The 20,841-nt window shown below is 40.2% G+C and overlaps 1 protein-coding gene across 3 annotated transcripts; it reads left to right on the top strand.

The window, feature by feature from the left end:
• Nucleotides 1-1,523: 1,523 nt before the first annotated feature.
• Nucleotides 1,524-20,778, top strand: miga1 (mitoguardin 1). 3 transcript variants are annotated; one of them, XM_030074910.1, is made up of 16 exons: nucleotides 1,524-1,642; nucleotides 3,016-3,193; nucleotides 5,577-5,748; nucleotides 6,968-7,089; nucleotides 7,965-8,097; nucleotides 8,397-8,533; nucleotides 10,599-10,722; nucleotides 11,897-11,997; nucleotides 14,954-15,063; nucleotides 15,476-15,548; nucleotides 15,743-15,829; nucleotides 15,920-16,018; nucleotides 16,583-16,717; nucleotides 17,046-17,099; nucleotides 17,365-17,481; nucleotides 18,283-20,778. In XM_030074910.1, exons 2-16 carry the CDS (start codon nucleotides 3,095-3,097, stop codon nucleotides 18,496-18,498), a joined length of 1,779 nt encoding a protein of 592 aa, XP_029930770.1. In that variant the 5' UTR covers nucleotides 1,524-1,642; nucleotides 3,016-3,094; the 3' UTR covers nucleotides 18,499-20,778. The 3 variants fall into 3 exon arrangements, with proteins under 3 accessions (XP_029930770.1, XP_029930771.1, XP_029930772.1); XM_030074911.1 differs by having other exon boundaries at nucleotides 1,578-1,695; XM_030074912.1 differs by lacking the exon at nucleotides 1,524-1,642 and adding an exon at nucleotides 1,980-2,048.
• Nucleotides 20,779-20,841: the final 63 nt, after the last annotated feature.

The raw sequence follows: 20,841 nt of genomic DNA, 5'->3' as shown, positions 1-20,841 counted from the left end.
TCCGCCCTCTTTCCGGTTTAAAAAAAAAAAAAATACAACACCCTCCCCATCATTATTGCTGTAATATTATGGTACTTTTATTCTTTTGTCTTTATTCTCCTCGTATGATTTAACAATACAGCACATTTAAGTTATATTTATCAGCAAATTTCAAGAGAAATATAATTTATCTCTGTTTGTCTTCCACTAAAATCAATATATTCAACAAAACATTTTAAAAACGAGAGTGCAGGTGAACCTACTTGTACTCTGTTGCGTCCGCTGTAGATATGCTTGGTTATGAGCACATTGCACACTGAGTCTTACATAAAGTAGCTTTTTCTCTTGCATTTGAGTCCTTTAATTAAGGGCGAGTGCAGGCTGAAAGAAGGGAACGGGGGGGCACCTGGTGGTGAGAAATGATAAATACTGGAAACCCATCCCAAGCGCCACCTAGTTTACTGCCGTGGGTTTGTGGACATTGACAGGACTGGTCTTAGTCATACCTTACATCATGTGAAGAATCTTTTTGTATAGGACGCAATATAAGAAAAAGAACACACAATTTTATTTATATAGCACATTCCATGTCAAGAAATGCAACTCAAAGTGCTTTACTAGAGAAACAATAGAAATCAATATTATAAGTATGAAAAAAATATATAATATATACTATATAACACCCAAATCTTCTTGGATAATATATGTTACAGACTTTAGCATAAATTTATAATGATTTATAATCTGTAAACCCAGCATTCACAGATCCCAATATAGCCAACATTCTTGGGACTAAGAAAAATAATAAATCTCAGCATGCCACATACTGAAGCAGGAATTTGGTTCAAAATTGTTTGATAATTGGGGTATTGCATTACATAGCCTTGCCACCGATTGATGGCTACTGAAAGGGTCAGCCAAGGCAGCGACCGGATGCATTCATGTATGAATAAAATGTATTGTTTAGTTCACATGTTTTGTCATGCTCTGGATATTCCTTCTGCCTACCTCACTTGTTTTGCCATTTTAATTCATCTGTGTCTCTGCTGTCTGGCTTATATTATTATTATTGCTATTTTTGATTTACGCTTCTCTGCAACGAATAGAAAATGAAATAAAAGCCGGATACTGTATTAAACCAGACACTGGAAGTCAGCCTTAAATTTTGAAACAGAGTGGTTTGCACCAAATCAAATTATTGAAGATGGCTGCATTGAGATCTATCTTGCACAGGGCAAAGCGCCAACTAAGCCGTCTTATTACATTTTTTGCTAAGAACATTCATTTAAAGCCAGTGGGGGGAGAAAAATGCAAAGGAGCTTAACTTGAGTTTAACATATGAACTTGGGCAAAATTTGGACTCTGAGTTTAGACTTGCTCTGGGTTTATTAATTCAAAGTACTGCTGTTTTGTGGCATTGCTTTGGGAAAAGTTTCCTCTGCATCGCCACTAATATAACTGACTTTAAAACGTTAAAATAAAGACAATTAAAGGAGATGTTTCAGTAACTCGGATGGGGGCGCATAAGCTCTATAAAATGACATTGAGGAGGCTCTTATTTTGAAACACAACCTTGACTTGCGCGTGCAGCTGCTCGGTGCTCAGCGCGGACTCGGAGCCCGGCCGGCCGAGCAGAGAGAAGCCGAGGAGGAGAGGTCATAATGTAAAGACTTTACCGTTTATGCCTTCAGTATGACACGTTTTCTTAGGGCCAAGGTATCGACATGCCGTTTTAGACGCGTTTAATGATTTACACCTTATAATTCAAGATAATTCGCCGGATTAACACATCTGACATAGCTAGCAAACATTAGCATAAGGTAGCTAACGTTAGCGGCTAACTGCCCAGGTGGTGCTGAATCGTTGCTTCATCGTGTGCTAATCTCTGATTAACCTGGCAACTAGCCTTCAAGCTGCTGTGCCGTTTATCGTTGTACTTGTCTAAAGTCAATATATTTACAGTCTTTACATTGTCTGTCCTTGTCATTGTGTTATACTGAATGATACAATTTGGGTTACATCATTCTGTGTTGTAAGAGAACAGTGGTGGATAGGATCAGCAGCACATGGTGGGTTTTTTTTTATTATTTAATTATTGGGCTTAAGATTCATTGGTTTAATGCAGGGGTGTAAGGTTAAATAAAGGGCAAATTATGACCGTCCACCTTCCTTCTCGTGTCAGTGTCGTTGTTTGTGATTTTAGTTCACTTTTATTAATTCAAGCCAGAACATCAATCAGGATATATAATTTGAGACTGTTATATCCTAATGTGCCATAGGACATGTGTACAACTAATCTTTGAAGATTAAGTTGAAGTAAATACAGCACAAGTATCAGTTATTTTGAATTTAACTGTGCTGAACTTTTTTATTATTATTATTTTTGTTTTTAGCCCGCATTCTTGCTTGTGTGGAAATATCAGAGTCATTTAAATTGGGCTAAATTGAACTCTAACGTATGAGAATTTCCATTTATTTATGATCAGTTCCCTGAAATAACCCTTGGTCTGGTCAATGCATGTGAACAGTTGCAGCATTGCTGTATGAGATATGTTTTAGATGTTACAGTTTTAGAAAACAAAGATTTAGTTGAGGTCCCTCAGAGACTCAACAGCATTGTCAGTCATGTGATGGGCTGCAAGGACTCTGAGTCCCTCCTGTCAACTTAATTGGATACTACATGCTTTCATGTCAGGTGGACGTACAGGGGCTTAAAATATGTAATCCTGCAGAGCGTGACTGGTTTGAGATGGTTAGAAGTAGGTGCTTAATTTGCAGGAAAACAATTGTGTACTTCATTAGTTTTAAGGGAGGCAGCTTCTACGCTCAGACATGTTTACAATGTGATGTCAGCTTGTAAATGTTTTCCTGCCACTGGTGGCCCTTCCTTTGTATTAGTGGTCTAACCTAGCTGGGTGAGGTGAGCGTTTCTACTTGCATGTATGTCCCTGGCTTAATGTTGCACATCTCCCTGTCACGCCCCTGCCCCACAGGTTAAACCTTTGCATGTCAGTCATTCCTGTCATTCTTTTGCAGCTCCAGCCCTTCCAGAGCAGAATGATGATGGAAACAGAATAGCGATGGAGATTTGCCAAGTCATGGATAGACTGCCACAATGACACATGAGACACTCGCTAGCTCCCAGCTCTCCGTCAAGGTGGCTGCACTGCGAATGGTCGACCTGCCTCTCTCCGTCTACAACTCCCTGACACAGGTGAGGACATGTTTGAATACAGTGGGAGTTGGTCAGGGGCCTTGTAACTGGAGTACTTACGGTGTTTTTTATGTTCAGGTTGAGAGAGGAGGTTGCTGTCACACTTCTGTTAATTTTCTTTGATGTGAACCATGGTGGAAAAGTTGCATTTGGTTTGTTAGAGGTCACATTGCCCGATCACAGGCAAACCAGCACTTGCATTTGTTGTTAGTTGCTCTGGAAAAGTGCATCAGATAATGCATGAAATGTAAAATATATATAATAAGATAGGGTCACTGACTTCAGGTCAGTTAATATAGTGTTGAAATTATGATAAAACCTGCCAACAAATGACTTTCCTGTGGATTTAAATAGAATAAAATTATCTTTGTTTTCACCAAACGCAAAAAAAAAATCACATTATCTCTACATATGAATGTCAGTAATACGTGACACCAACTCATATACACCATACAAAATACAACATACACTGAAGGACTGAATTAGTGCCATTTGTAATTTATTTTGATTGTACTAGAAACAATGAGTTTTGGTACAGCTTTTTATTTACCAGATGTGTTCTGTTTTTTCTGTCCTTGGTAGCGGTAGTAAAAAGCAGTATGACCTGGCTGAAAAGTTCCTCCTTTTTGAATCTGGTGCATCCCTAATCACCTGTGTTCTTTCTAAGATGGTTAGGACTGTGTGTCTGCATATGTTTGGAGAAATGTGCTACTATCTGTTTGAGCAATTTCACCTTAAGGCTTCGAGTGACAGGACAGTATCAGTTAGACAGCGAAGGAGAAGGTTAAGGATACATGGGACAGTGTCTGCAGACTACAGCAAGGGCAGCCAAAAGTCAGTGTCTGGCTTTTTCCATGAGTGTTGCAAGGCTGACTGGTGAGCATGAATGATTTTAACTTGTTAATATTTTATATATTGTCCACTGTTATGTCATTGTGTGCACAGTTTCAAACTGTGTTTCTTTCAGGATAATAAGCATGATTATTCAGTTGACTGTCTCATTTTGTAGAGTGTGCAGGCTGAGCATGAGGAGAGTTTGTGGTTAGGGTCACGTAGCGCCTTGGATATCAGTTGTAATCTGGTGGGAACATGTTTGACATTTGGTAGTAGCAGGCTTTGAAGACCGGAACAACTTGCAAACACTGCAAGGCTGTGGCACTGTTTGTGCAATCAATATCCATTCACTGGCAAAGACCTGTCTGAAAGTCAATATTATGGCTGTTGTCATAGCTCCATACTCACTGTTTTATGTAATCCACAGTTGGTGGAAATGTGCGGCAGTGGTGTTGATGTATATTACCCCCTTGTTATTAAGTGTAGCTATCTATAGACTCTGCGGGGGCTATGCATGCTGGGTGAAATTGATTCTTTGAATTGTAGACAACAGACTGGTAGCTGATTCCAAGAGCTGTTATGTCATCACTATCCTCTTTGATTTTTATACGCTCAGGCTTTTGCATCCTCAGTTGAACTTTCCTATCTGGCAGGGATTTATTCCTTAAGTGTAACACTAGATGGTAATCTGTCACAGGACTGTTAATTCCACTTTTATCGTTTATTTATTTATTTATTTATTGCAGTTTACCCAACTCCTGGTGCGATCTTGTGGATATAACATTCACATCTCACTCTGAGGGTAGAGAATTGAAAGAAAAATCTGTCCTCAGCTACATTCACACGGTGGTATGTGGTAGCATGAAAGCAAGAGTTTCAAGTTGAGAGAAAGTGAGTTGAGCCCCTTACTTAGCATGTAACAGGTCGGGTTGCTGCAATGCATTTGGTCTGTTGACTCTGCTGCAGGTAGAGGAATTGGTCTCTGTGCCTCAGCTTGCAACAGTGCTGAAATGACTAATCAATAAATCAGTTCGTTGAGCAACAGAATTTTTTTTTATTATTTTATTTTACCTTATTGATTTTTTAAATTCATCAATTTATTTATTTATTTATTGTTTTGCTGCCGGTCACACTAAGTAAGAAATATTGAGACATTGTGGGGTCTGGCAACTTGTCATGAGCATTGGTCCTAATTTTTGACTTGGAGACAAAATGATGAATCAAAAAAGTAATTTATAGATTGACAATTAAAATATGGTTAATTACATGGTTAAAAACACTACCTTCTCATCAACCGATCTGGTATTCAACTAGGTGTAATGTTAAAAAAAAAAAAAAATAACAGCAACAGTAAAACAGGACCAGTTTGTGAGTGTTGGTCTAACCACTGTGGTGGGTTAGGAAAATACATCTGGCTTTAATGAGAAATTGAGCTCAATGAAGACAAGTTTTTGGCCCAGATAGAAAAGATTCCAGCCTGCTTCGTGTTGTGCTTCAAGACACATAAATGAAAAACTTAAAGCTGCCCTCTTTTCTGCTTCTCCCATAGGTGAGTGTCAGCACAGGCACCAAGAAGCTGGTGGCCGCCACAGCCTTCGGCGCTGTCTCCCTCCTCTACCTGGCACGCCGCTTCCAAAGGAGGAAGGGCAGGAAGAAGGGCCGCTCACCCCAGTGGGAGCCAGCCGGCTTTGAGTTTCTCCCTCCAGTCTCCCGAGAGAAAAGTAAGAAGTCCTGCTGAAGCGTCCGCCACTGTGATTTCACAGCCAGAGACCCACTGACCTGTGACCTCGGTTTAATATTTTAGCCGAGTTGTGAGTTTGTGATGTAATCAAACTGATGTGTAATGCTGGTTCTGTTGTACCTCACACTATAATCAGCGGGCTACTGAGAAATGCTTTTCTTCATTTAATCTCACTCAGGAAGACTTAGCACTGATGAGAGTCCAAAAGGACAATTTGAAAGAAATCTCAAATTAATTGGAATCAAAAGACCATTGACCTGGGTTTAAAAGATCTTGGCATTCTCAGCATTCATGTTTTAGCCATACCTGATGTGTCATATGGGTGGGTTAGCCCCCTTTGACAGTACAACAAAAACTGTATACAATGACCGGAGAAAGAGACAAGTTTAAACAGTGATGGGAAAGCATTTGAAAGACAGTTAATTGTACTTTAATGTGACTGACTGACTGACTGGTGTCGAGCTGACACAAAATGTGATGAAAAGTAACAAAAAATTACTAATCCACTAAATGCCACCCATCTGGCACTCCAAGGAGAATAAAATGAACATTAAGTATTTGTAAATGCTATTTAGCCCAGATGTGATGAGCGGTACATGAGAAATATAGTGTAACTATAGAAGCAGGTCCAAAATTAACATCCACTAAGTGCCAAATGTGGTGTAAGTGAATGGATAGATAGTCTCAGATAAATCAGTAAGGACAACACTTGGGCAACACTTGGCTTGACTTTATTGCTGTTCAGCCAACACTCTGGACCTTGACTAAAGTAAAAAAAAAAAAAAAAACCTGACTTGGTATACCTCTGACTGCTGGCTCTACATAAAGCAGTTGTATTTAAACTTCTGAAAACTTTGTCATGTTTACGCAAAAAGGGGCATATTGTGTTTTTATGAAAAATGTGCAGAGTATTGTTTTGGCCAGCAAAACTCTCTCTAGGCAGGAAACATATTAGTGTGTTTACAAGACCCAGCAGATTAGCCAAAAGTTAATTTTGGAGAGTGAGTGGAAGTGACAGCTACTTTAGTTTCTGCTGCAGTGCTCACTCAAGCAGGAGCACAACTTGCAGAAAAAGCTATTTGCCAAGTCTTGCTAGTGCAGTGGTCAAGCTAGCATGGCTTATCCGGTGTGTAATCCTGACGCAGGCTCGTGTAGTGTGGGACTAAACATTATCTCTGTATGCTTATCTGCCTTTCTAGACAACACCAGTCAACAGAACGGCAGTGTCTCCCTCAACTCCAAGAATGGCTTCTCCTGCAGTCCGGTTCTCAGTTCAGCAGCCTACAGAAAACTGTCGGGGTCGCTGCAGAGCCTGGCTTCGGTAACACAAAAGCATGCTATATTTATCTGTGTTTTAATTTCTATTGACGAAACTAAACAACATAATACCATTTAAATGAGTGTAAAAAGGAAATAGTATGAAGAAAGAAAAAATAATACACTTTTACTGTGTTGAATTTTCTATTTGTTTTTTAATGTTTATATTGCACAGGTATAATGGTTATAATATAAATAGCTGAGTGTCTGTGCTGTTTGTTGAACAGAGACTTTCTCTAGTGCTCTCACACCAGTTGAGAACACATGAGGAGGTTGTTGAATATGAGCACCAGTCCAAACTGTGGTTTGCCCCTGGGTCATTTTGTTACGCTAGGCTTTTAAATGTTTCATGCAGTCTCAGTCCAGTTAATATGGTGCCACCCAAATTTCTATCTGCTTAAATTAACTAAAGCAATTTTTAGGTTAGGGTTAGAGCATAAATGTCCCTTAGTTAAAATAAACCACTCCAGGCATGCTTGGTATGAACACTTTGATAGATTCAGTGGTCTAGTAAGTGAATTTGTGTCAGATAACATCTTCTAATATGTGCCGTGCTGGGTGGGGGTTGCGACACAAGACAATATAATGATCGCCAGAAAGATCAGATAATCACATGAAAATATTTGAAAGTCAATATGTTGCACTGACAAAGGAAGAATTACTTGCAGATGGTGTCTGACCAGAGTCCAGCTAAGACTGATCTAGCTGCACAGCTGTTATTTAGACCTGCATTTTTTATCAGTGCACCCATTTGGTGAAACACAGGTGGAATGCTGCAGCTGGAAGGCTCAGCATGTCTAGTGTTTGTTGTGTGTTGCCCCTACTGTTACCTGAGGTTTTACTGTGTCCCTCTACTTTGTACATGTCCTCTCCTCTCAGGTTAAAAGCATGAACTCGTCCAGTAGTAGCACCTGTGAGAATGATTCCACGTGCTGGGACAGACCGGGGGATGATGACATCTGCAATGTGGTCAGCATACCTGTCACCACACCGGAAAACCTGTACCTCATGGGTAAAGAAACACACACACCACATTGGATATTGAGTTTGTAATCCTGAATGGATTAGAAAAGTGTGGAAAGGATTAAGGATTAAGAGTATAATATGCTACTTTAAAAAGCACTTAGTTATCTTTTACAAACACTTTGACAGACTGGATCCCTTGTATTTTGGAGATACTTACTGATGAATTAGCAATGATTCTTTAGCTAGTTGCATAATGTTTTAGAGCCAAACTCAATTATTGATTGCGTTAGGAGACTCAGGAGATTGATTGTGTGTGTGTGTGTGTGTGTGTGTGTGTGTACCCAGGTATGGAGCTGTTTGAGGAGGCTCTGAGGCGTTGGGAGCAGGCACTGACATTCAGGAACAGGCAGACTGAGGATGATGACAACTGTGCCTCCATCAAAACAGGAGCTGGAGACGCCATCGCTGAGGAGAGCATGGAGGTTAATAAAACACACACACACCTCTACACACAAGGAAAGGCACTTTGTAGTTTAAGATAGTTGCGTTTTAAATGAGTTATAATCACACAAACATATTTACATTTGCATAGAAAAAAATGGGCAGCCTCATGTTACTTTTAACATGTTTGGGAAGTTGTTGTTTTTTTTTAAATTCCCTATAACATGCCCATCTCCCTGCAGACTGTAAATGGCTTTATTATAATTTAACTTGCATCTCCACTAAATAAAAGCATTACACGGCGTCTGCTTTAGGCTGCAAATCCCACTTAAGAACCAACAAGATGTGTAGTGGTTGAGATCCACACGCAACCTTAGTGGCATGAAACTGAATCCTGCCAAAGTTTTCTATTCTCTTTGTCCACCTGTGTCCACCGTCCTCCTGTCTTAGCGAAGAACAAACACTAAGAAGAGCAGACTGCCCACAGACACTGCCCTAAAGGTTAGACTCATGAATAACCAGCGCACTCTGACAGCCTACCTGTCTCACAGAGTTTGGTTGTGTAACAGCAATGTCATCAGTTCTTTCCCAGGAAAGAACTGATGAAGTGGAATACCTCCTTTTAACTTTATTTTTCTTAATTGATGTGGTTTATTTTACAGGAAGAGTGCACATTATTAAATCATTACAGTAAATGTGCCAGAGTCAGTCAGAGGCTACTAGACAGGTGTTACATAATATAGGCTCCATGAAACTGAATAAAAAAAAAAGTAACACTCAGTAGAATAGAGGCATGCAAATCATGGCAGAAAAGTGATAAAATCATTGACGTTACATAAACTAAAATAAATCTAAATACAGACAGCATGTATTTTACAGGGAAAACATTAAGCAGCATGGAAAATCTGCATTAAAAACAGTATATGACGCTTCCAGCACCCGACTACATACAAATTTCACTTTTGTGACTGTGATGGTCCTTCACCTTCCTTATACAAACAAGTAATTGATCACAAAATAAAGCAAACATTATAATTTAGAGCTTATCAGATGACACACACATCCAGCAACATGAAACACATAGCAACCTGCATAATCTGTGGACTTAGTTCCAGCAGAAGACACCACAACATGGAGGAAGAAGATTTTCATCTCATTTTAATTGTCAGTGCCTTGGTTATCTGGCACACAGTCTTAGTCTGTTATGCTGTATGGGTGCCTTACCTTGTTCAAAAGCTTTGCTCAGCCTTGTCAACAAAGGACTTAAATTATGCATAAAGTGATTCAGCAACATTTTCTGCTTTCAGCATGCTGATATTTTTATGTGTGATGCGCATACGCTAACATCTACGCAAACTTAATTACGCCGAACTTGAAACGCCTGTTAAAGGGTGGAGAACTGTTTAGACTCCATGTAAAGAAAAAGCACATGACAGGTTGCAGTTGTGACCTTAATGGAGGTTAATCATTGTATTGTGGTTGTGCTCACTGTCCAAATTGAAAGAAATGGTCAGTGAATCACTAATCTGTAAACCAGTGTCTCAGTCTGTTTTACGGCGGTGTTATTCCAATGTACAAGCTACACTAGAAAAGAAAAAAGTTTATTTTATCAACCTAAGGCACACAGTTAGGCTGCAGTAGTGACTAGCATCTTCTCCCTGGTAATTAGAGCCACCCTGTGTGGCCAGATTAAACTCCGGTGTCAGGTAAGGACACTTCTCTGCTCAACATGGGAGCCAAATCCAAAAAAGGAGAAAGACAGGTTGCTGTGTGCTGTGTACAGCCTGCTGTCAGCATGTTATATTATTTCTTAATATCAAGGTTCAAATTTTTTATCTTGCAAACTGTTTGTAAAATTAACTAGTCTGTGCAGTGCAGTGCAGGCTTAAAGTATGTAATTAATTTTGTAAGTAGACATTGTTAAGGGACAGTTAACCAGTTTTCTTCTGCCTTTTCATCTCGATTTCATTACATTTCATGTCCGTGCACAGCCTCAGTGTGCACTAACACTACATCGATAGTTTTAAACACTGGAATCAGAGCACTGTGTGGTGAAGCCTGTGTGAGCCGTGCTCCTGCACTTCAACTTGAGTATTTTGTGTTCAGGATGTCCTCAGCGCCGAGTTCATCCACAAGCTGGAGTCTCTGCTGCAGAGGGCCTACCGCCTCCAGGAGGAGTTTGAGGGCGCGCTGGGTATCTCAGAGCCGTCAACCCACAGCAACAGCCAGGGTGAGTCAGCTTCCACGCTCACCTACTCTCTCTCTCTCTCTCTCACACACACACACACACACACACACAATTTGTGTGCATCATTTTGCTAATTAAAATCCATCGTTTTTCCTTTAAGTTGCATTGTATATTGCATTTCCATGACCCAATATTTGTCGATATTCCTATATTCATATGCCTGTTTGTTTTTTTCCTCCCACTGCCAATTTCATTGTATGACTTGTTTATTCTGACTTGCTGCCGCTGTCATTTGGTACCTGTGTTATTAAGAAATTTGTTGTTTAGGTTATTTCCCCCTGAACCATTATAACTTGATTAACCAGCACCCACACTTGATGTGAAACACTCATTTGCTGAGGCAAAAAGGCTAGAAACAAAATTTAAAAATAAATAAATCCATAAATGATTGAAGAGAACGCCTTCTGTAATTCCTTTGTTTTCATTTCGTCTTGCATCAATAAACCTGATGGCCTGTGACTCTTGTAAGGCTAAGACACAGTACTTTGGCTCTTGTTACCATTGAACAACCATTTTATATGATAGAAATGTAATACAGTGTATGGTATTTCAGGAAAAAATAAAAAAATAGCAGGACACAAAAGGGAATACTAGAGCAGGAGAGAAAATGTGTGTCTGCAGCAGCTGTGACTTGGGATTTCAAAGTTTTAACAAAACAATTGAATCCTATTTACACCTCCACCTGAAACCTGGTCTCATGTGGGTTCATTTTTTTTAGAATTTTTTTGCTGTTTATTTTTCATGTCCATCCCCGGGGCAAGTATTATTGCCAAATAATGTATCATTATAATGTCAGTGCTAGCTGATTCGGCAGATTTGCACAACTGGGTAGTGTCAGGTGCATTATCAATCGTAGAAATTTTGCTAAATTCACTTTCATATATTTCCTTTAAAAGTTTGAATTATCTGACACTTGATGCACTGTCCTATGTGTTAGCCCCTCCCACCTGATACTACAAATAGTTATAAAGTGATGCCCATGATAACAATTATAAGAAGAAGAAAAATATGTTTGTTTAATGTCATTGGTTTCCTTAGTAGAAATTCCCTCCACAGGGAAGTCGTCAGTCCTCTTGGTTGAAGGACATCATCCTGCTGCCCATTTGATTATTTGCAACTAATTTTTCTATTATTTGTCCCGCATTTTCTTTTGCAGATAAAATGGCAGACGTTTTGTCCAGAGAGGATCTGGATGACCCCTGTTTGAGGGACAGTATGAGCATCGCCTCCACTGACTCCTTTGTGTCTGCTGCTGAGGTAAGACAATCAGTCACCTGTAAAGGCAGCTCCCCCTGGAGTTGACATAATTTTTTTTTTTTTTTTTTTTAAGATTTTCAACAAATATGAAACGTATTTCCAGTCTTCACCAATTACCTCACTTAAACCTCACAAAATCCCTCACATCCTTGAAGAAGGCAGCAGCAGAACTCTCAGCACATCATTAGAGTTTCCCCCAGAACAGTCTGATAGGTGACGCTGCGATGCTGTCTGTGATCAAGGATTTGAGACTTATTCTACTGCCATACTCCGTCGCTGAGTGAGTCACAGTGTTGTCCCTTGACTCACTTAATGTCAGTTTTTTCACTTTTACTTCAAATATAATCTGAAAACACCAAATGTACTCAAACCCACCAAAAAAATGAAAGTTTGCTAGTGGCAGTAATAAAAAAAAAAGCTGTCAAAAACCATGACTTGACCGATTACAGCACACTTTGTGTTTGATTCTGTGAACCAAGAAGTTATCTTCCGATGCTCCAACTTGTAGCACCCTATAGTTGCTCTTGTCCAGTTGTAAATAGCAGTTTTAGTTTGCACGATTAATAATAGCAGAATGTGATAATATTCAAAGATTTCTATTTCTTTGTAGAGAGCCTGCTGTAGCTGAAAGTATTCAAGACATAAAATGTGCAATGAAATGATTTTCCCCCATGAAACATCAAGATCAAAAATAGCAAACATGATAAAAAAAAAAATGGTAATCACATTATCTACCCAAGCAATGTATATGATCATTTTAGCTGTAACTGTGAAGCTTTAAATCAAACAAGAAATGCACATAACAGACTAATGGAGTGCTTAAGTAGAGCCAACAGCCCGGTTTATTTCAATCAAGTGGAGCTGTATATTAAATGGGACTCTTTATGGGACTGAACCCCATATGAACCTTTTAGAATATAATCTCAGGCTGCTTGAACCCTTGAAACTCTGTCTGGGACACAGCAGGGGGCCTGATTCAGAGAGCTTTGATCTTGCTGGCGGTGAACCACCCCACTGTTCACCGGTACTTACCTTATCTCGTTTAGTCATTAAGACGCTGCGGGGGCTCGAGCTGGGTTTCCTGTGCAGCTGATGCTCCCGATCCAGGAAGAACAAGACTACACATTTATTGATTTGACGAGTTGTTGAATCTATAAGTTGAATTCCTTGAAGTGAACATGAAGTGTTTAAACCAAGCCGTCTTCTCTCTCCTTGCTGCCAGCTGAGGCGTTCTCTGTATCTGGGTAAAGTGAATACAAGTTGCAAATATATGTGATCTGAATAGGGCTGGGTAATATGGATAAAAATCAAACGACATGCTATCTTTGACTGAATCCGTATCAATATTGTGACACTGTTGTGACAGTAGGTACGACTGTTAAAGCTTAAGATATGAACACACAAGAGAGGTTTGATTAGTAATGTGGATATGATGATCAAGCAGGTAGAGGCAAATACCAAAACACCTAGAACAGTGTAAAAAGTTCAGAAAATTACATCGATTTACTGTCATGTAGCCTTTAAAACAAGGAAAAGACAACACTTATCATATCGTGATATTACGATATCTACAATTCCAGATGATAGCCTGTCGGGTTTCAGCACGATATTGATATCGATGCATCACCCAGCCCTATTTCTGGTGTATTTACCCTTTCTGCTGTTAAAATTGGGGGAGCAGCAGCACCTAAGCACATTCAGTGAAATCAGTGCCAGAGATGAATTGTATGCAGATTAGAATTCAAAATCTAGAAATCAGTCGCCATGAACAAACCCTATGGAAGGTGCAGGTTTAGATTATGTTTTGAATGGAGTGATTTTGATCCTCAGCCTTGCTCTTTGCCATTTGCTGAGCACCAAGAGTGCAAGGCAGAGCTATTAGTAGTCAAACTGGGTCAGTGCTCAAGCTGAGTGCAAAGGAGTCACTATAAATAGGCCTTCAGCATTCCTCCATCAGGACACAATATACAGCTTGCTGTTACTCTGCAGCTGTTTCCTCTGCAGCTTCACACTGAGATAAGATAGAGGGGCCTCGCTCTCATTCACGATGTCACTGCCACCATCATGATAAAACTGGTGAGACAACTGGAAACTAATATACAAAGTTGATCTGTTTTTGTTTTTTAACTTCTTAAAACTTTGTGCTTGCATAAGAGACAAAGATGCTGATTTCCCCCCCTGACAGTTGCCTCATTAGACCACAATGCATTGCTCCTGCTCTCTTGCTCTCTTGTTATTTCTGTTGCTCTCTCCACCCACATGTATAAGTCACGGCTGAACGCATCAAGTTCACCCCCATACTCTGAGCATTGTCAAGAGGCATTCTGGGATACAAACGAGATCACTAACTGAAGTAGAAGTTAGATGAAGCAGGTGCAGGAAAAGTGGATGTTCTCAAAAAAAGTCAATTTAAACACTCCTCGAATGCACCAAACATTATAATGTATGTAACAGTGTACAAGTATTTAGCAGTTTTACTGTCCATTTCATTACGTGGGACAGAAACTAATCTGCACAAGCATAAAAACCACAACAATTACTGATAAAATATTAATGAATAAAACAAATATGGGACTTGGGAGGGCAGTGGATTCGTCCAAACCTAATGACTTCTGCAGTGGGAATTACCACATGCAACACTTGGTTTGTTTTTGTAATTATGCTGTACATCAGCCGTCGTTGATTTAGTTTCTTGCTGCGTGCCTCCTTGTTCTGCATAATTGCTAGCACTTAATTGTGTAGTGATTTTAGTTTTCACAATTATAAACTGACAGCTTGACAATATATAATATAGTCATTTAATTTCATGTAGAGTGCAACCCCTCCTGGATTCTTGGAGTCTAATCATTAGCTAGCATCAGTATCTTGTAAAATCGTAAGGATTATTGTTTTGGCCTTAATGGCGTAGCCCTAATTCCTCCTCACTTTCCTTCCTCTGCTGTCGTGTCTGCCTCAGCTGTCAGAGCACAGGGAGCTGAGGAGTGCCTTCGCTCTGGGTCACCACCCCTTCTACGACGAGGCTCTGCAGATGGCTGAAGATGGCAAGATCTCCTGCAGGGTGCTACGGTAAAATCTCCCCCAAAACACCCTCAGTATGACAAAGAATGAATTTTACAACTGGCAAGAAGTTTCTCTTGGTGCTCAGAGCTCAGAGCTACATAGCACATACCAAAATACACTGTGCAAGGACATCAGGATGCACGGTGCCGGGAAACGCAGCATGACATGCATTATTACTCTACACATTTACATCAAATTTATGTTCAGTGCATATTTTAGCCGTGAGGCATGCAGCATACATAACATTTGCAGGCTCGGAGGGATGTGTAGCATTTAAACAGTAGTCTGAGGGTCCACTTCCACAACAAGGAAACAAGCCAAAAATGTTGACCACCACTGGCTCAGATCATAAATTTGTTTGCTTTTGTACACATTTTAATCTGATTTTTTTTTTTTCCGCTCAATTTTTTATTGTCAGAACTGAGATGCTGGAGTGTCTTGGGGACGTCGACTTCCTGGCCAAGTTGCACTGTGTGCGGCAGGCATGTCAGGTAAGACTGCCTGATGAATAATAAATGCAGAGCAGAGTAACAAGGATCCAACTAGACATGTGATCATGGGAAAATTATGGGAGCTGTATTTTTGACAGGAAATGTTCGAGAAGTGATGACAGTTACATTAAAACCTTGTAATTCACTGATTAAACAGAGTCATTCATACTAAATGGAATATTTCTTGTCTCCAGCTCATCTTGTGTGAGAGGGCAACCAGGACGTTTCTGGCCGACACAGGAAAGAAAATACTGTCTTCCATAATTGTTAAAGCACGAAAGGTAAGAAGCAAGCCACACACTATAGAATAAGATCTTGCCTCTCCCACGACCTCTTGTCCTAATTTCCTCTTCCTACTGGTTGGTTCCCAGAGCCCAAAGAGATTTGAGGAAGTATTTGAAGAAATGATTTCCTTCCTGGAGCACACAGAGCACTGGGAGAACACAGAGGTGGAGCTGGCAACACGAGGGGTAAGCTCTCAAGGCCACGATGGGACCAGAGTGTAACCAGTATGCAGCAGGAAAGCTTTATCATTGAAACAAAGTGAAATCATGAAAACAAAAAAAATCAAAATGTCATTGAAAGAATTTTTACTCCTGGGAATAGTTTCTCTCGAATGGATTATGGTAATAAACTGCTGAAGTGTATTCTTTTACATGAGGAAGCATAGATCATTTGGACCTAATGAAATAAACAGCTTATTTCTTACCTGCTAAATTTTACAAACTACAGAATACTAAAAAATAAATCACAGGATACAGGTCTCTGACAGAATCGCTGCATTTCTTTTGTTCTGGAATCTGGATGTTTTTTTTTTTTTTTTTTTTTTCCAAGTTAAATCAGTTGGCGGGGCTACCTGCTTCCTTCTGAAATAAGACCTTAAAATACACTGGCCAATCAGAAGTGACTGTCCAAAGATTTGAAGTGATTTTGTTGCGGTTAAGTCTCGTGTCTGTGGAGCCACAGAGACTCTGCTGTGTCTGCTTTACTCGGTGCCTCTCGACGGCCTAAAATTAACTGCTCGTCCTCGGCAGGTCAAGCACTTGAACTTCTATGACATAGTGCTGGACTTCATCCTGATGGACTCGTTTGAGGACCTGGAGAACCCGCCGGTCTCCATCCAGAATGTGGTCAACAACCGCTGGCTCAACAGCTCCTTCAAGGAGACGGTGAGCAAATATGTCATTTTGGTAGTCTGTGATTGACGCTTTTATTGTTATTCAGTGTCATTTCCAGCTGATTTCAGAGCACCAGAAGCATCACAATTAATATGCAAATGATAATGGCTTGGAATAATTGTGCCACAGTAAAATGCCATGAATATTAAACTGCACACAAAAAAATAGAAAGTGCTAAGACCCAATCTTTTATCAGTGTTTAACAGGCTAGAGGCTTGGTCCCCTTATCAGTAATTTCTAGATTTGCTTTCAAATCCTCATATTTAATGTTGAGAGTTTTGTCACTCCATAGTTGATTTCATGTCTATGTATCTCACAGGCGGTGGCGTCTAGTTGCTGGACAGTGTTGAAGCAGAAGAGACAGCACATGAAGGTACGCGTCTGAAACATCGTCTTCCATAGAAATGAATAACTTACCAAGATCATCACTTTTCTCCAGCCACAGTCAGTAGGGCTGGAACTACTAGCTGGTTAATCATAGTGTGAGTTATTAGTCTGATAAATATTACAAATACATATCCCATGTCATAGAAGTGTTGGTCTTGGCCCTTACCTTGGTCGTCTGTTTTAGAGTAGTGTGTTCGCTGACTGTGTGACCTTAAAATCCCGTCTCAGCAGTAACCTGTTCTCTGTGGCAGGTGCCTGATGGGTTCATTGCACATTTCTACGCGGTGTGTGAACACATCAGCCCCGTCCTGGCCTGGGGCTTCCTGGGACCCAAGAGCTCCCTGCACGACTTCTGCTGCTTCTTCAAGGCAAGTCCCAGCAGCGGCGCTAACATGAAACGCTCCCTGCCAGCTCCGCCTTGTGAACATGATATTCAAACAGCTATACGCAGAGTAACAAATTAACTTGTTTCCAGAGGGCTTTATTTTTGATCTGAGGCTTTTTGGTCCTCTCAGGGAAATATTTATTGGGATATGAAATTGTATACAATATTTGCATTGCTATTTAGCAAGTAAACACTCAGTTGGTACTATTATGATGCTTGATGTTAATTCATAATATAAAATCACTTAGATTAACAGACCGCCTCAGGCTTTGATTAGGTTGTCTGAATAAAAACTCTGTGCTGGTTGTAAGCTCTCACACGTCAGCTATAGTGGCCCTCAGGGGACAGTTGTGTTCGCATGTCAATGTGTGACAGCTTGATTTTTAAAAAAAAAAAAAAAAAAAAAAAGAGAGAGAGAGAGACTGAATTATCGAAGCCACTTTTCTTCAATTTGAATTTCACTGACAAAATGTTTCAAGGGCAGTTTCTCACTCATTTTCTGACTTCACACATTTTCATCAATGTCATTTAATTTCTACCTAGACCTTAACCTTTCTACAAAATTTCACATTTGTAATGTTTGTCCTTGAACCATTTACACACATAATGTCCTTTAGGCTGGTGTTGCACAAGTGAAAGTTGAGCACTCTGCTTTGTAACACCTTATGTTTTCTAGAAGTCCTGTTATGAATATTGTCGTGTCTTATCTCTGAATTGGCTCTTGAAATGTCTTGAAATGCACTGTTTCCTGTGTGATTTCTCTCACACGGTGTTTCTCCTTCAGGACCAGGTGCTGTTCTTCCTGAAGGACATCTTTGACCTGGACAAGGTGCGTTACTGCTCGGTGGAGACTCTGGCAGAGGACATGCTGCACCTGCTGCACCGGCGCTCTGAGCTGCTGCTGGCCTACCTGGGCGTCGACTCCCTGCGCCACCTGAACGGCTGCGTCTCTCCACAGGTACAGCTGGTGCCCAGCACTCTGCTGGAGACCGTGCAGTGACAGACTGTAGTGAATGCCTAAAACAGACCTGGGGCAAATACTGTCTGTTTCAAAAGTTTCCTCAGCAGTTCTTTTTGGGTGCATTCACACCAAGCAAGTTTGGTGTGTTTTATTGGAAACAGAAACATTTAGTCCTTTAGTTCAGTTTATCTGGATATTTGGTTCCGCTCAGTTGGCCCAAGAATGTGGCTCTTTCCCCTCTTCCATGTTAAATTAAAGGCTGAGAAGGTAATCTGAACTAAATACAGGAAACAACCCCAAAACACAAGATAGCGGTCAACTCCCTTGGAAAGCCTCTCATAAAAGAATGGAATGAGGACAGATCTCAGTCTGGACTGATGCTTATGTTAAACTATCTCTGCAGACAGGTCCACTGCAAGGCCTGGAGTCAGATTTATTTTTCTGGAAATTCAGACCAAAGAAACCTAAATGTAGGTATGATAGCACCCTCAGGCTGTATGATGCACCACATGGATGGGGTCCCACAGCACGGCAATACAGTCAGTGCCAGATAATTAAAGAAGCCATTAACAAATCTTTGTGTGACTGTCAGCTTACCTGACAGGTCTCCATGCTCCACCCATCTGGCACACAGAACAGGTTAAACCAAATGCTAACCCAAGAACACAACTCAAGAGTATTTGCCCGAGGTCTCGACTCCATCAGCCACAGCAGGACGTCATCCTCCAGCGCTCCCCATCATGACTGCTGCTCTCGCTGATCTGTACTGGAGGAGCCCCTCATCTGCCTTTAACACCGTAACACCATTATCCACCGTGCAGCCACTTGCTCTCCTAACCCATTTTCACTGTGCCATGGCAATGCACATTGTTCGTTTTTCTGAATATAAAGTATCTAAGCGATAATTAACTTTGCTGTGAGACTGACCTTGTTTTTCTTGGAGTATTATCATGCTTTGTAAATGGGCAGTTTCAGTGCTGCTGAGAAATGTATGTGTGGGGAAAATTGTCTTATCATAGTATTTATTTTACTGTACTGTAAAACTATGTGAGATATCTATTTTTAGAAGTTGTAGTTGTGCCTCTATGTAACAATGAATTTGTGAATTGCTTCAAATGTAGTCTGAATTGTGGACTATCTAGCCAGTGCTGTACAAGAAAATGTGAACCAGAGACGAATTAAAAAGAAATTTATCCAGGTCCGACAGAACAAATGCAAAGCAGAATCACAGACTGTGATGTGCAATCCTGATGCAAGTGTATTTTGCTGAGGAATCCTATAACATAAAGGCAATCAGTTTGAATTATGCTGACATCAAGTCAGGTATTGCTCTAGTATTAAGAGTAGTTACTATGAGATGTTTTGGGATAGTTACAAACATCCTGTGTGATGATGAGTTATCAAACCCACTTTTCAGGACATGAGTCTTGGCGTAGTTTTGCTTTTGAGAAATTGGCACCTCCAGTTTATGTGCTAGTTCAAGTAAACTGCATATGAAACAGTTTCTTGAAAAACTGTTTGACCAAATATGATTGCCGGCTAAAAGTCCACCTGCATCAACTGCAGTACTGGAGGCTGGATTAAATTAAGATTGGCTTTAGTGACCTTTTGACTGATAGCAACTATAGATATCCAATTTCAGACACATAGCTAACATTTCTTGTGAATTTTGCCTCTGCACCAGAGCACATCACAGAACCGCCGTGCAATAATCCTGCAAGTCATACACATGCAGCCACAAGGCCCGATCCATGTCAACATGAGTATAAATCACTGTACAAATACACTATATATATTCCTATAGCTCTGCATAACACCATCTTCAGATTTTGTCCATCATGAAAATGTACTATAAAGCCTTATCAATGCACATTCTTAAGCCTTGTTTTCCATGAATGTCAGTGTAAATCATGTGCAAAATGTCAGTTTCACTTGAGGGGTTTAAAAATGTCTGTTAATTTCGTTACTGCCCTTCTAGATGCACCATGTGAAAGCTCTGAGCAATAAAATGGCTTTTCAGGAGATGATGCAGGACTCATGAATTGTTACTTTAATGTATTTTTAAAATGCCCAGTCCCATCGCAGTGGGCTGGGGACAGGCATCGGTTTGAGATCCATCAAGTGTTCTACCGCTTTGTCACCCAAGGACTTCACCATTACCATAAACATTTTTTACTGTATGGTGTCATTTGTGACATACTACTTAAAAAGATGGATTTAAGTTATTCTGTCCATATGGAAGAAAAATGATTTTGCATTGAGTTCATTTTGTGAAGTTGTGCACAAATTAAGCAAATAAAGTTTGTCATGTGCAATGCTGATTTGTATCTCTTCTCATTAAATTAAATTAAAAAAAAAAAAATCCTTTAGAATAGAAAAGAC

This window comes from Myripristis murdjan, chromosome 17, assembly GCF_902150065.1.
Source record: "Myripristis murdjan chromosome 17, fMyrMur1.1, whole genome shotgun sequence".
In the NCBI taxonomy this organism is placed as follows: Eukaryota; Metazoa; Chordata; class Actinopteri; order Holocentriformes; family Holocentridae; genus Myripristis; species Myripristis murdjan.
The sequence above is the reverse complement of the archived record's forward strand: the minus strand, read 5'-3'. Positions and strand labels throughout refer to the sequence as shown.

Bases quoted from the DNA above. Each gene is read 5' to 3' on its own strand.
- miga1 (XM_030074910.1), top strand. From the start codon at position 3,095: ATGACACATGAGACACTCGCTAGCTCCCAGCTCTCCGTCAAGGTGGCT. The intron at 11,998-14,953 runs GTAAGACAATCA...TGTCTGCCTCAG, and splicing joins CCTTTGTGTCTGCTGCTGAG to CTGTCAGAGCACAGGGAGCT. The intron at 16,019-16,582 runs GTAAGCTCTCAA...CGTCCTCGGCAG, and splicing joins TGGAGCTGGCAACACGAGGG to GTCAAGCACTTGAACTTCTA.